This window comes from Panthera onca, chromosome D3 (assembly GCF_046562875.1).
Source record: "Panthera onca isolate mPanOnc1 chromosome D3, mPanOnc1 haplotype 2, whole genome shotgun sequence".
NCBI lineage: Eukaryota > Metazoa > Chordata > Mammalia > Carnivora > Felidae > Panthera > Panthera onca.
In genome coordinates, this window is record NC_138350.1 from 17,549,553 (window position 1) to 17,565,130 (window position 15,578).

Genomic DNA, 15,578 nt, shown 5'->3' on the forward strand with positions numbered 1-15,578 from the left:
ACAAAGAGGTTAATATAAAAGGTCCTGAGAAAATTTCTTTCAGTTCATTTAAAAGGGTCTGAACCGACTGGGGTGCCTGGGTGGCTCAGTCGGTTAAGCATCCAGCTCTTGATTTCGGTTCAGTTCATGATCTCGTGGTTCAGGAGATTGAGCCCCACGTCAGGCTCTGCAATGACAGCGCAGAGCCTGCCTGGGATTCTCTCTCTCCCTCTCTCTGTCCCTCCCCTGCTCGCCCACTCTCTCTCTCTCAAAATAAATAAACATGAAAAGAAAAAGGGATCTGAACCAAGTAGGAAGTGACTTACTTTGGGGAATAATGCTGCCATTTCAGTAACAGCTACGTGTATCCTCTCTGAGCAGGGAATATAACTGCAAGAATATTGAAGAGGTTATTCAAAGACAGCAGAAATAACGCAGAGACAGAGAGTACCAGGGGGCTAGAATGGGTTCCATTTATATGTCCCCCATGAAGGGGCTGAGGCCGCAGACAGCCCACTGTGGATGTCACCCCAAAAGAAGCAGGGTCCACACCCTTTCTCCAAAGTTCATTCATTCTGATAAAAAGTCTCCACACATGGGACGTAGGTGACATACATGACTAGTTAGGGGATGCCACAGAACAGTCAGTCTATAAAGATATTCACACTTCCTCCAGTAGGTCATTTGTTTTTCAGGTGCTTCATCTCCCTAATTTCTTGAAAGACAAACAAGGATTCCCATGCACAGGCCACAGAACTTAAAAATAAAGGACTGGAAAACATTTCTTAAAATTACAACTGGAGCTTGGGGCACCTGGATGGCTCAATTGGTTGAGTGTCCGACTTCGGCTCAGGTCATGATCTCACGGTTTATGGGTTCGAGCCCTGTGTTGGGCTCTGTGCTGACAGCTGGGAGCCTGGAGCCTGCTTCGGATTCTGTGTCTCCCTCTCTCTCCACTCCTCCCCCACGCATGCTCGGTCTCTCTCTGCCTCTCAAAAATAAAGAAAACTAATTTTTAAAAAAAAATTTTGGGGGCGCCTGGGTGGCTCAGTTGGTTAAGCGGCCGACTTCAGCTCAGGTCACGATCTCGCGGTCTGGGAGTTTGAGCCCCGTGTCAGGCTCTGGGCTGATGGCTCAGAGCCTGGAGCCTGCTTCCGATTCTGTGTCTCCCTCTCTCTCTGCCCCTCCCCTGTTCATGCTCTGTCTCTCTCTGTCTCAAAAATAAATAAACGTTAAAAAAAAAAAAAAATTTTTTTTTTAAATTACAGCCAGAGCCTACACCTCAACACCCACATGTTGGTTAAAACTGACGGACACTTCTAAATTCCTTCTATTCAAATGCATCTCAACCATTAGGGAATTGAAAGCTTTACTTTGGGTAAAGAGAAATCACTGAGTCAGCTCTTATACTGGATCAGACACTTACGTACTTTCTCATGAAGCTGCCATGACTATGTTTGTAACAGGCAGCCATGAACACAGCCGGCACTCTCTCTGCTCGCTTCACGAGCTCTAAGAAAACAAAGCGCATTGACTCTGCCTGTCCTCATCCTTTCCACCAGGCCGCCTGGCCTCCTAGGGGCCCCCTAAATGACAGTCTGAGAGCTGAGGCTTCAGGAACACTGATGGAGTGCCAACTCTGTTCTCAGAACTTTGTGGAGACTCATGTGCTCCTCCCAATGGCCCTATGAGGCTGGTATTATTAACACACCCATTTTTCAAATGAGCAAACTGAGGCCTGGAGAAGGAGAGAACTTGCCCAAGGTCCCACCACTGGTGAGAAAGAGCTGAGCTCAAACCCGGCTTGGTTCAGCACCTGGGCCTGGGTCTCTCACTGACACACCACAGTCCTCTCCTGGGATCAGAGACACAACAGATTTACATCTTTCTTTATAGCAAGCCTCTTTCCACTCGTGACTGGTGATTCCAACTTCTCAGGTGATGGGAACTGGAAGAATGGAGACTTTGGTTTCATTCAGGATTCTTATTCTTGATATTGTAACATGCGACATATGAGGCTAGTTTCCTGTGCCTTAAAAACATTAGGCTTCTGCCCTGAGTAGTATGTTTTACAAACTACTACTGCAGAGAAAAGACAGACTGAAGATGGGACTGAGCAACAGTTTTGAGACAGCACACTGCCCCCCAGGCTTGGGTTTTGTTTCTGGGAGAGCTGACCCACAGAGCCCAAAAGGGAAATGCGATATGGGAAAAGCTCTTTGGTAGCCTGTTGGTGGCATGTTAGGAAATGCAGTGCAAATATTCAGGTTTGGCCTTCCACAAGCACCCATGTGGCTGTTTAAAAATTTCCCTTCCAAGATGGAACCAAATCCTGTTCAGCATCCAGCCTAACAACTAACATTCTTTCCCCTTTTTTTAAGTCATGAAGTTAGCTTCTGCTTAAAGACTGTCATAAGCACCTCTGTACTTCATCTTTGTAAGAAATCTAGTCTCAAAACTATTTTAATTAAGACTGGGGCGTCTGGGTGGCTCAGTCGGTTGAGAATCCAACTTCGGCTCAGGTCATGATCTCGAGGTCAGTGAATTTGAGGCCCATGTCAGGCTCTGTGCTGACAGCTCGGAGCCTGGAGCCTGCTTTGGATTCTGTCTCCCTCTTTCTCTGCCCCTCCCCAGCTCACACTCTGTTCTCTCTGTCTCTCAAAAACAAATAAACGTTTAAAAAAATTGAAAAAAAAAAAAAGTTTTAATTAAGACTGGCTATGTTTTAGTTAAATCATTACATTTCCAGAAAGTGGTTTATGTTATCCCAAAATACTTTCAAATGGGAAATCCTGACTTTTACCTTTGCAAGCAATCAGAACCACACACCACATAGTAACAAAATGGCCCACACAGAAGGGGTTATTTCACTTGTAAATATGAAGGGGCAACAACCCATCTGGTCACACAAATGCTCAGAAAAAGACCCTGTTATAGCAGCCACTGATTCAGGCCTAAATGTTACTTAAACCAACATGCCCATGAAAAATACATTAACGCTGGTTAACATCTTCATTTTGACACCAAAATAGAATTCAACCTTCCCCTTGCTGCACAGAAGCAGGGACACCTTGCTTTTCCTAAGGATACCTCCCCAAAACTCACTCAGTATGAAATACTTTAGGATGTCCTCAATGAGCCACAAAAGCAAGCATGCACAGATTAAGGAGAAAGTTCATGTTCACAACTTCCAGCTCTTATCTTTCCTCAAAGAAGGCTTGTGTGCATACTGTGAGGTCTAATAGTGTGTGCATGTGTGTATGCGAAAGAGACAGAGACGGACCAGGAGTGGGGCTGTAAGCTCAGGGTGGACACCAGACTCAGAGAAAGCGGGGACTGTGGGCAGCTTGCTAGGCTCAAGGGACAGGGGCAAAGCCTGAGTGTGCCCGCATGGGCTGCTGGTCTACTCAGAGTGAGCACAGGTGACAGATAAACAAGAGGAGAAAATAGGACGAAAAGGCGTGGGTTTAATCAGTACAACTCAGAGTTATAAATGAAAGTGTCTCGCACATGTTAAGTAACCACAGACTTCAGTAAAGCAGTGAGCAATTCGTAAAACGTAAATTCTCTAGGTCAATTCTGATTTAAACTAAAAAGAGTGAACTAATGATTAAACTCTGCATCATCCTCTCAGGGTCTTAAAAAATATCAGATCTTCATGTTTTTGCATGGATTTGTACGTCTTAAAAAAAAAAAAAAAAAGGTGTGGGGGGGGGGGAACTTCCCCAATTGTGCCAAGCACCGTATTTCTTTCGGTTGAGGACAGAAATAGCCTCTAGGCAGATGTTTCTATTTTTGACAATGCGATGTAAACATATTTTTTTGTTTGTTTGAAATACAAGCATGGTACTTGTGAACTAGAGTAAATCTGTTGTCAACTGGTAAGCACTGGCAGCTTGTGGAGTGCGGGGGATGGGGAGGAGCAGTGTGTGATAAAGAGGCTGCCTGGGAAGGAGAGATAAACAGCCACCTAATTCCCATGGACCTCTGAGGACCCTCCAGCAGTCCATCCAGGAGGACAAATGCTCATCCTTCACTGAACACAGACTGCTCCTTTCTCACCAAGTAGGAAACAGTGACATTGGGGAAAGTCAGAACTGCAGAGAAAAAAGGGAAAGGGGAGAGCAGGGCAGTCTAGCCTGGCGATACCGGGAACACAGAGAAGGCAAAAGATTCTGGCCCATCTTTATGTGGAAGGAGAGAACAGAGAGGACCAAAGAGGAGCGGTACCGTGTCCCCTGAACAACTTCTGTTACTGCACTGCACGCAAAGGAGCTCTTCACCCGAGCACTAAACTTTACTGACCTACGGAAAACAGTGAGATCGTTCTGGGGTTTCGATGGACCTCTGCTGCTTTCTTAAACCCAATGGGAGGATGTTAAATGCTTCATGAGTGTGTCCAGATGCGGCTGGCCATGTGAAACTAGGACACTGCTCAAGACAGTTAACGACCCACCACTAGTTCTCAGAGAACCCGTGCTCAGGGAACAAAAAGATGAGCTGGAACAAGAGCCAGTCCCTTCTCCACCGGAAGAAATAACTTTGCAGGATATGGTTCTGCTCAGAGTAAGATGAATCTCATTTCAGGAGCGCAGGTGACGATTAGGTCAATTGTTATTTGTAAACCACTTGTTTCTTAGATGTTTGTGCACGCGTACACGCGTGAACACACATACATGCACACGAGGGAGGCCTAAGAAATCAAGTTCATGCCAAGATACCTTTTATGCCAGGGGCACCTGGGTGGCTCAGCCGGTTAAGTGTCTGGCTTCGGCTTAGGTCACGATCTCACGGTTTGTGAGTTCAAGCCCCACGTCAGGCTCTGTGCTGGCAGCTCAGAGCCTGGAACCTGCTTCAGCTTCTGTGTCTCCCTCTCTCCCTGCCCCTTCCCCACTCATGCTCTTTCTCTCTCTCTCTCAAAAATAAACACTAAGAAAAAAAAAAAAAGATACCTTTTATGCCAGCCAACTCAACTCTAGCAAGGGCACACACAGGGAGCACAGTGGCTGGAGGAATCAACTGCAAGCTCTAAGGAGCAACTTCTTGCCCCTCACCATCCAGCACCAGCAATATCACTACCCCAACCATGCTGCAATTTTACTTCTAGAGGCATCTGCTTCCAGAGCCCTTCGTAAGAATGCAGAAAATTGAAAACATCATGTTAAAAAAAACTCACCATCCAAATCTACAAATCTGTACTTAAGCCTGTTATGTAAACCTGAATTTTCAAAAAATCTTAAAAAAAAAAAAAAAAAAAAAAAAAATCAGTATATTGGGAAAAAAAAAAAAAAAAAATCACTGTTCCTAATGGAGCAGCCTCTCTTGCAAAGCATGTCCATTTTTCCAGGCAGGATTTTCAAACCTCCTTACCTGTCGTGTTTATTTTCTTGAGCCGCTCGTAGGAGCTCCTGTATGTTTTTGGTGATCTGTTCAGTTTTCCGGATGACGTCTTCCGTGCTGGGGAGGATGGGGCTTGGGGCTGCGTGGGGTTCTGCCGTATCTGGTACTGAGCCATCGCCTTGCCACACCACACTCCTCTGCCTTCCTTTTCTGCCTGACCTGCCGACATTAAAGAAGTGGCCTGCTGTGACAGGTGCTCATGAGCTGCTGCTCTGCCTTCAGGAGCCACTGCATGTGCATCTGCTGCTGCATGAGCTGGTTGCTCTTGTGTCTTGTGGTTTCCTTTATCCTGTCTTGCAGGGGACTCACGGTGAGGCTGTGTCAACAACAGGCAGCCACAGCTCACGGGGCGGCTGTTTCATTCTACCACGGGGCTGGAAATTATGACTCCCGGAGAAAGGGTAAAGATGGCAGCAGGGAGGAGGTGCTGTCATTAAGCCATCCTTAATCCAGCTCACCCCTTGGGGTATAAGCATAGAATGCGACCTGATGTTGACTTAAGATACCGATTTTAAGCACATTATAGACACTCAGAGACGGTCTGTGACCGGCCAGTAAAAGAACAGGCCCCTGGGATAATATGGGATAAGAGGTTGGACTATGAACTTATGCGTCCATATTTCATGACCTTATGGGTCTGAACATAGAGTGGAGACACGTGGGGGATGAATCGCATCCCCTAAGCACGGCCACTAGGTCTCAGGTTTGAGAGCCCGCCCCAGGGCAGTCCTCCCACAGCTGTACCCCGTGTCGTCCGGGTCTGTGTCATTGGGGGTGTTGTCATAGTCACTTTCAGGCGTGCTGTTCTGCTTCTCCAGCCTGGATGCCTGAGAGAGAAAAGGGAAACACCCGTTAGTTTTGAGCACAAGACATCTGGGAGCCTTGCCTAGGAATCATTACCTGTTAGGCCACGGAGCCTTTGTGGCCCAGATCTCACTTGGGCCAGGAGCCAACCCTTTACTGAAAATTTAGTAAAAGATGAATAGTAGACCCAGAAATGGTTTCTCTTTTTCTTGGCACCATTTTCTTCTTAGCTCAGTGGCAACTCCATAAACAGATCCTTGGTATAAACTAACACAGACATGCAAGACAACACCCGTGTTTGGTTCTCTAAGGAATATGGAGTTTAACTATAATATAATGCACAGGCCAGCGCTTACATACCCAGAGACCACCAGCACTGGAAGCCAGCTGTAGATTATCTACTCTAATACCAGATGAGAAAATGAAGGGCCAAAGAGCTGGGGGACAAAGCCAGTGCCACAGAGTCAGCAGAAACCCAGCAGCGAGAACCTAGGTCCTGTCTCCTACCACCTCCACTGTTCCATGCCTTGCGCCCTGACGACTGTCACCATTCCAAACATTTAGGGCTCTCTAAGAACTGCCCTCAGAGACAGTTTATACGAGCCACACAAGAAAACCAGCACTATTAACTTACTGCTGCATGTCGTTTGTGAACCAAAATGGGTTAACCTGGCATGACACTTGGTCTCCAACCACTTTTATGTTTCCCAAAAAAATCTATCTCTTAGAATATAAGTATCTGATGCAACTGTGGAGATCAAAAAAATGGTGCACAGATTCAAAAGAGGGATCCTAAAAATGTTTTGGGCAAATGGCAGCATGGCAAAGTACAGGGCCTTCCAGGGTGACAGAATTTGAAGGGGAACACATTTCTCTGAAGGAGACTATGTTAGTTCTGGAGTGTTTAATAAACATAATTTCCCCTCAGTATTTATTTTATCCATAGTGCTTGAGAATTTCTTCATCTAGAACAGGTGTCAGTGGGAGCTGATTCAAAACCTAACCTGATTACCTTGCAAAATACAAATATGAGTGATTTCCACCTTTATACCTGAATTTAATCCAAGTTAATCATGTGACTAAGGAACTTTATCAATGATGCAATAAAATGTGGCTAAAGATATAGCTGTAAACTAAGACCCTTGTTTAAACCTATGGAGACCTTGTAGCTTCATCCAAAAAAAATGGCTACCACAGAATTGACCAGTTTTAAGAGTCTATATAAAGTCCAATTATTTGCTCCTTGCTGGTAATGCTGCTTGGCCCTCTGAAGGCCGGATGCAGACAGGCAAGACCGTCAGCCCCAGAGTGGAGAAAGACTCCTTATTCACACCACATTTTGCTTTACTCTCCCCATAGCCTCTCTTTCTCCTCCCAGGGCAAGGGCTCCCTTCTTCTGTGGGCTGAGGTTTTCCCACTTTTCTGAGGGCTCCATTTGGTCCTAGCCACTCTAAGATAAGATACTTGCTAGGATCCTAAAATTCAACGTGAACTCATACTTCTCCCACTCAAATGCATCTGGCAAATGATTTAAAATACTGGCTTGGTGCCATAGGAGAGTCTGTAAAGCTGAGTTCTATAAAATCTACAACCTTCCAGATCCCTGTGTTTACTACCAGTAAGCAGTTCTACTTCAACCGCTGCCTTATTCTGACCTGGCCTTATGAATCTATCAGTGAGTTACTGACCACTACAAGTGTAGCTGGAAGACCAAAGCTAGGCACTGTACCTAGTGCAGGGAATGGGGACAGCTGGCTCTTCCAGAGGTGATCTAAAAAAAGCTCCCCCAAAACAAGCAAACAAAAATACCCCATCTTACCTTGCACAGGGAATGCTTAATCTTTACATTTCTTTTCCTTTAGTTTTTATATATGCACACACAAGGATGAGTGTATGTGTGTGCGTGAGTGTGTCCGTACACACACACATGCACACACATACATAAATGAAATGTAAAAAACTTGCACTTAAATAATTATTCTAGAAAATTCATCCAGAGCTGCTCCAGTGGAAATATCTAGAAAACAGAATTAAACCCAGAGAATCTCACATTTTTATAATCAATCTTTTTGCTTTCCTCGAGGTAAGTGTGATAATTACAAATCAAATGCATTACCCCACGATTAACAAAAGCACCAGGTCTCATTTAAACATTTTAGAAGAGTAACAACTCATACATCTAATAAAAGTACTCAGGAAACGTTCCTCAAGCACAGAAAACAACATATGGCAGTAACCATCCAGGAAATCAGTTACTTACGGATTCAGTCTTTCATCGTTGTCAAACAAAAGCACAGGACAGGATTTCAAATTAGCCAGCATTTAATTTTATGAAAATTACTGTACACATGCAGAGCTAAGATCAAGACCTATTAGTCCAAAGTGCTGCTCTCTCAAAGCTGTTAGTAGAAAAGTTACCTTCTAGCTGGTGCTGGTTCAGTTTACTGAACAGATGTGCAGTTGTCTCTGAATACAGACATGCCATAAATACCTAAACTCATAAGGAAGCAGTCAGGAATAATCAAGATTATCAGTTTCAGTGATGTAACTGTTAATCTTGTATAAAACACTGTCTCAGCAAGCAGTCCTTGCACGGATTCTCAAAACTACCAAAGACGATAGACTTTTTAAAAGACAAATCTCCCAGTGGGCAAAAGAGGTCTACTTGACTCTTATTAACAAAATTTCAAAGGAGAGGTTTCATTTCTATTTAACTGTCCCTTAGTTTAACCGAAAAAAACCATAATAAAAACATCGCAGTTCAGAACTGCCAAGACTCAGTATTGTACATCAAGAATGCTTTTCAACCGACTACCTCCAAGTGCGGAAGAGAGCCCCAAAGGGCCCCGATGAGCCATATGGCACCTGCAGTGGGAAAGAACCACTCTGTCATTCCTACTGATGTGGAGGGAATGGAAAAAGGCCCAGTGCAAACCCCACCCTATCTGTGAGGGTAGCTCCTCACGCACAGCCACCTTCCCTCCTCTAGGATTGGTTACACTATCCTTCTATTAAAGAAAGAGTGAGAGGGCGCCTGGGTGGCGCAGTCGGTTAAGCATCTGACTTCAGCTCAGGTCACGATCTCACGGTCCGTGAGTTCGAGCCCCGCATCAGGCTCTGGGCTGATGGCTCGGAGCCTGGAGCCTGCTTCCGATTCTGTGTCTCCTTCTCTCTCTGCCCCTCCCCCCTTCATGCTCTGTCTCTCTCTGTCTCAAAAATAAATAAATGTCAAAAAAAAAAAATTAAAAAAAAAAAAAAAAAAAGAAAGAAAGAGTGCGCCATGACCTGAACTCAGGCCATCAAAGCATATGCTCTCTCCACCACGATCCCAGCTTACCATCATGCACTCTGTGCAGGAAAGGGATTTTTTTTTAAGTTTTTTTTTTTTCTTTTAAATTTAAGTAGTCTCTACACCCAACGTGGGGCTCAAATTCAGGACTCTTGAGATCAAGAGTCCCACGCTTTTCCAACTGAGCCAGTCAGGTGGCCCAGGAAAGGATTTTTTAAACTGACGGTGCCTTTGGGAGCAGGGAGTCCCTAGGACCCTTTGACTTACCAAGAGGCTGGGTGTGGAGGAGGTGCTTAATAGACACTGCTGTCTGCCTACTCTAAAAGGAGCTTACCTGAATCATGTGTGGTTACTGAGAATGTAAATTACACATCAGCAAGCTGGCCTTGACCAACTCATCAAGTGAACAGCTTCATACTAACAGCCGCCTACACCTCCAATGCTGCCACATGTTGCAATCCTGATGTAGGACACAGGGACTGCAACACCTGGGTACGTCAGGTATGGCATTCACATAAAAAATGCAACAGGTTAAAAAAAAAAAAAAAAAAGGCATGATGAGGTCTTAGTGTTTCAGTTGGTCCAAATATCTGATAACTGTTGCTCTGGACAAATTTGACATGTTTGCCTTGCTACAATATTTAACCAGCACCCAGCTAATTTTCTGAAGGTTTAAAAAGACCGTATGTTTCAAATAAATGTTATAGGGTGAACTGCGAACACTGTTAAATATTAAGGGAAACTAAGCAACGTGGGGTTAGACCAAAGGAAGACCGCTTCGGACAGACATGCGCGTGTGCGTGTGCCCGCGCGCCACTGTGCTGAGACACCGGGGTGAGCACTGCCTCATGCAGGACAGAAGGGCAGTTAGTGGAAGGACAGGAGGGCCAGGGGAAGCACAAAGCGCCCAGGAGCACTGCCCCTCCTCCAGAGAGCAGACAGGTCAGAGTGTACTTAACCCTTCGGGCGCTTTCATCCCTCGACCAGGAAAGTGTGGAGGGGAAGGAAGGCAGAGACGAAGAGGAGGTCACAAGCGCACTCCTCCCGATCTGGAAGGGGAAAAAGAAACACGCTCGGGGAAAATACAAAACAAACAAAAATCCCTACCACCTACCCTGGCTTCAGCCTGGGGTTTCCTGGTCAAAGAATCCTAAACAGCAACTCACTACGTGAGATCAGTGCTGAAATTTCTGTGACAGGCAGGCTGACTGCCATGTTAGCTGATGACAGGTCCCCAGAAATGTTTACTCCTTTAGTGAGATACCTCCCAGAAATTACTCAGAATTTATAAAGCTACTTTTCTATAAGAGAAAAGAGAACACCTAGCATAATTTATGAATTTTGTCAATAGTTTTTTTTAATGGATAGCCTAAACAAGTATTTGTTTTTTAATCAGGACATACAGGAAATGAGAAACTATATAAACGGTTAAGTTGGTTTATGTTATAAATCTACTCTTCAATACAGATACAGAACTTTTGCAATAAAGTGACATCACATTCTAAGTGTTTCTAAAGTAAAAAAGTATACTATGAAAACTGACAAAGTGGCTTTTCCTAACTTTTGTTTTTAGCTAAACAAATATAAGATTCTTCCGTTAGTTCAATGGCATTTCCATGACACCAAATGTATGAAATCAATTGCCTTAGAATGTTTTGGTCCAAACAACTTAAAAACTTGAAATAAAGGAGTCCTAATTACAATATAACATCACTGAAATTTTACCACACTAAAGCTTGACAAAATTAAACTAGGGTTTAATTTACTAGACCATACCCTTTACTCTGCATTTACTCTGAGAATTTTTTGAAAACTCCTATAAAATTTGAAGAAATAGTAACTTTCACATTCGAAACGATAAAGACTATTCTCTGAAAAAACAGAAGTTCCCAATGTCTATAGCGTCCTGTCAAAACATGGGTTTTTAAAAAATAATCCAAGACAAATGTAATATTTGAAAACCTCACAACACAATACTCATCCCACTGCAAATAAGATTGTTAGCAGCCTGTTACGGAACACAATCTTTGGAATACAATCCTTGTAAAACCAGTGTAGAGTTTTTACATTTCATTTGTGTGAAATGACAAAGCCACATTTTCTCCACCAAGGGGACAAGGGGGTGCAGAAGTTAAGCAGGCAGGCTGACCACACGCGGAGAGGCTGCGGAGGCCCGGAGGCTTCCAGACCTGCCCACCGGGAGGAGCAGAGAAGCACCTTGAATTCTAAAGGCTCCATTTCATAAAGGGGCAAGTGCCTGTCTACCTCAAAGAAGACAGCACTTTTGCTGGTGACCTTCATAATTTGTTTTTGTTTTTAGAAGTGGGGAAGGAAGCTTGTTACAAAGAACGTTCCAGTACTGGCTGGCTGGGAAAGATATTATGGATATGAGGGAGAGCAGAGGGAGAGGAGCTGAACAAGAGCCAGAGTCCCAAACTTTGTTGGGAAACTTTCAGCCAACGGCCCTATCTGCTTGTGGGAATACAAGCATCTGTTGACATGTTAATACAGCAAACACAAGGATAACTCTCCTAGCCTCGTTTGGCAAAGCAGAGACACGGGGATGTGCCGGTTCAGAAGAGAGAAAGCAACGGTCAGGATGGACAGAGAGTGAACAGCAGAAGCGCCAGTGGTGTTACTTACGTGCGCGGGGAAAGGCTGGAGTCTCGTCCTGCTCTCTTCGGGATGGTTCACTTCTCCCATTGGGAGATATGGTTTCTGACCTGATCCCGTCTCGTACATGGACATGGGCCTACTGCCCCGGGCAGACGGACGTCGCTTTAAGGAAGAGTGGTTGGAAGTGTCTGTGTACTCAGAACCAGTTTGCACCTGATATATATTGGTTGTGGCCTGTTTCCTGAGGTTCGAATTTTCACTCTGGAGTGTTTGAAGCTGAAAGAAATGTTTGGCAGTGGGACGGTGTTTTTCTACAGCAAGCAGAAAAAGCAAACACCAAGTAAACGCATACAACTACCAGCTTTAAACAGTAAGAACAGTAACGGCTAGCTGGGTCGAAAGTTACAGCAACTACAAACGAGAACTCTTTCTCCTAGAATGAGCAACACGCAATCAACTCACTTCATCACTTCAGCAAATTAAACAGCTTAGTTTCTCATTGTGGCAAAGTTGCAGTTTGGACTTTTTAAAAACGAAATGTCTAACTACTTAAAAACTGGTCATGGTGGGCCTGGGAAATGTTTGTGGGCAAGCTGTATTCTGGAGTGTTCTTAGGCTGTTTCAAGCAAGAGTTTGAGATCATTAAGACGTCACTTAGGTAACTCGCTTTTCAAATGATTCCTGAGCGATTTGCAAATGCCAAAAATGCCAGCAGACACCATGGAAGCAGCACAGAGATAACCAGGGTTGCTTTGCAAAGCAAGAAAGACAGTGAAGTTCAGCTTATGAAAAATCAGATGAGCTACTGCTTCCCAAAAAGCCAACAAGGAAAATTAGGATCAATAAATTTTTATTGCAGAATACTCTTGATATTCCAAACAATTTAGCACTTTTAAAAAAGAGAGGGAACTGAATCACGGTACGTTTGCTATATTAACATATCACGAAGAAAACTGGAGGCCTATCGAACTACGTTAACATCTTCGTCTGAACGCTCCACGTAGCACGCGTGCTTCCCTCTGGTGATCGGTCATCTTTCCGCCAGGGCCGGGATACCTGGCCTCGCTCTCCTTTGGCCTTTGTCACTCAAAAACGCGACCATGGCAGTGTCAGCTTTAAACACTCTAATGTGCCTGGCACCACCCTACTTTAGTTAGAGGCTGTCACTTGGAGACCCTGATTGCTCTTTCCATTCCTCACATGCAGGCTGCTTCATGGTGTTTGATGAATTAGAGTTAGGGGGTCAGCAAGGAATCGTGTCACTCCTTAGCGTCTGGCATTTCAAACACAATTAACTGAGTCCAGTCCTGCACAGTGTCCTTCCTCTCTGGTGCTCCTTCATCTTCCATGACAATTTATAAGCTGGGGGTGGTGTAAGTTCAGCTGTCTACTCTTTGACAGAGACTGTAAACTCTGACCAAATTCCCCACCAGGGCCAAGGCTTAAGTCCGCAAGCAAATGTATTTGCACCAGAAGATCATTACTTTCTCAATAGCAAGCCCATTCAGGGTTAGGAGTTACTTTCAATTTTTATTTAGAAAGCACCGATCTGTGAAAAATACACCAATAGTGGCTGCTCCTCTTCATTAATTAGCATCTTTTCCAAGCAACTGTTAAATATGAAAGATCAGATACAAATCATGCTACTTTGTCAACTATAAATATACAAGAACGTTTACCTAACTTTGAAACAAAACCAACACATCTTTGCAAAATAAGCAAATTCTACATACTTTATAGTCACAGTGCCAAATTTTTGTGATAGTCTGACTTACTGCTTCTGCCACAGAAATCCCCTCATTTCTTGTTTTTTTCTATATGTGATCCACTAAAGAATGGCAGACAGATTGCTTCTATACCACAAAGGCTTTCGGAGTATAACTTCTATCTGCGACTTGTTTTCCAAAGAAAGAACAGCTGCAAAGTGATAAGCAGCCACTGAAAATTCCTACGTTCCAGGACAGAGGCAGGCATAAGGTGCCTGTCAAACTATTTATTACAGAGCCCCCATCCTAAAGTGAAATGGACGCAGTGCAGGGAGTGAGGAGAACAGACACATGCTTCTGGATGAGCAACTGGGGTGTCTGGTCATGTGTCTGTGTAAAAACCTTCCCTTAGGGTTTTTTAGACAAGGTCTTGAAACGTGAAACTTCATCTTAACGCTTTTCATGCCTCTAAAACATCCAGCATGGATTTTACTTGAATGTGTTTGGATGAGCACAAGTTCCTTGTCTTGATTTCAAAAAATTTTAGTCCTCTGTATTTAGAGAGATGTTCTAGAATAAATTTGATTGATGCCAATCTTAATAAGAATCAGATCATACTTTTTGTTTGGAAGGAGTGTAACAGGTAATGAAAAGTTACAGATAATTCAATAGTTCCAGAAATCAAGAGCATTTCTAAGAATTGAGGAGACAATCCATGAGCAATGGCAAATAATTTTACTCTGCATTTCTCAAGGTTCAAGACATTTGTTTTCAAAGATACGAGGTTATCTCTGGTGACTTCTATAAATACTAAAAGAGCATTTTAGAAAAAAAAATGAAAATGAAAAAAAGGTGATGCTTAGCAGACTGATTTATACTGGCAAAGTCGGCATGTTTCAAAAAGAGTCACCTCAACAAATTTATTAGTTCAGTTAATGGGACAAACTATAATTCATTAAATAGAAGATACTTCAGAAAAGACAGAGGAAGTGCAAGCCCTCTATGATTACACAGCAAAAGGGCTCTTGGTCTGCCTTGTTCATGGCTGCACACCAGCCCTAGACAGGGCCAGGCTGGCACAGAACAGGTGTTGGATAGAAATCTGGTTGATCTTGAGGCAGTATTGTAGGTTTGGAGCCATTTTTCTAAAAAAAAAAAAAAAAAGGTCTAGATCTCAACATCAAAAGAATTCTAGACCAAGCCCCAGGTGAGAGTGCACTGCGGTGTCTGTCCTTGACAGGCAGAGGGGACAGACTTTTTAGTTCTTTGGCCTTCCTTTAGGGAGCATCACTGGAAAGGGCCCAGTCACAAAGGGAGCGAACCTTGTCCTCTGTTCTTGATAATGATTCTGAAACACTACTCTTCAAATGACAGAATTAAGGCACAGACACATACTTTGTTTTGTTTCTGCTTAAGGGAAGCGGACAAAATCTCATCTTGTAGAGAAATGAATGATGGTAATAGCACCCACAAAGTCTTGGACAGAAATGAGAATTTTTAAAACTTCCTTTTCTTAGCCTTCTCGTAAAGAGTTATGTCCATAACCCCCCTCTTAAGCATATTCCTTGCTACTATTAGCCACACTCCTTTTAGAGATTAATATGTTCATATATTTCTCACTCTCCCAAAAAGGAGTGAATGAGAAAATGCCAGACAAATGGGATTTGTACAGCTCTCACTCATGCACATGAAAAATGTTTTCTTGTATTTACTGAGCGCCTACGCTGTGGCAGGCCCTGCTGTAGGCTCTGAGGACATCATAAATTAGAAGTACCGGTGGAAAA

At 43.8% G+C, this 15,578-nt stretch overlaps 1 protein-coding gene across 18 annotated transcripts in view; it reads right to left on the reverse strand.

Moving 5' to 3' along the window:
• GIT2 (GIT ArfGAP 2) overlaps positions 1 to 15,578 on the reverse strand; it is a 52,553-nt gene that overhangs the window by 3,741 nt on the left and 33,234 nt on the right. For 8 of the 18 annotated variants that reach the window (XR_009604166.3, XM_060612535.3, XM_060612530.3 and 5 more), the window contains 5 exons: positions 12,116 to 12,364; positions 10,432 to 10,521; positions 6,124 to 6,206; positions 5,350 to 5,538; positions 306 to 369 (listed from right to left, as the gene is read on the reverse strand). Coding sequence is in view for 17 of the 18 variants with exons in the window: in XM_060612535.3 (XP_060468518.1) it covers positions 306 to 369; positions 5,350 to 5,538; positions 6,124 to 6,206; positions 10,432 to 10,521; positions 12,116 to 12,364 (675 nt within the window). In the remaining variant the exon portion in view is untranslated. The other 10 variants (XM_060612538.3, XM_060612532.3, XM_060612534.3 and 7 more) reach the window with 4 other exon arrangements.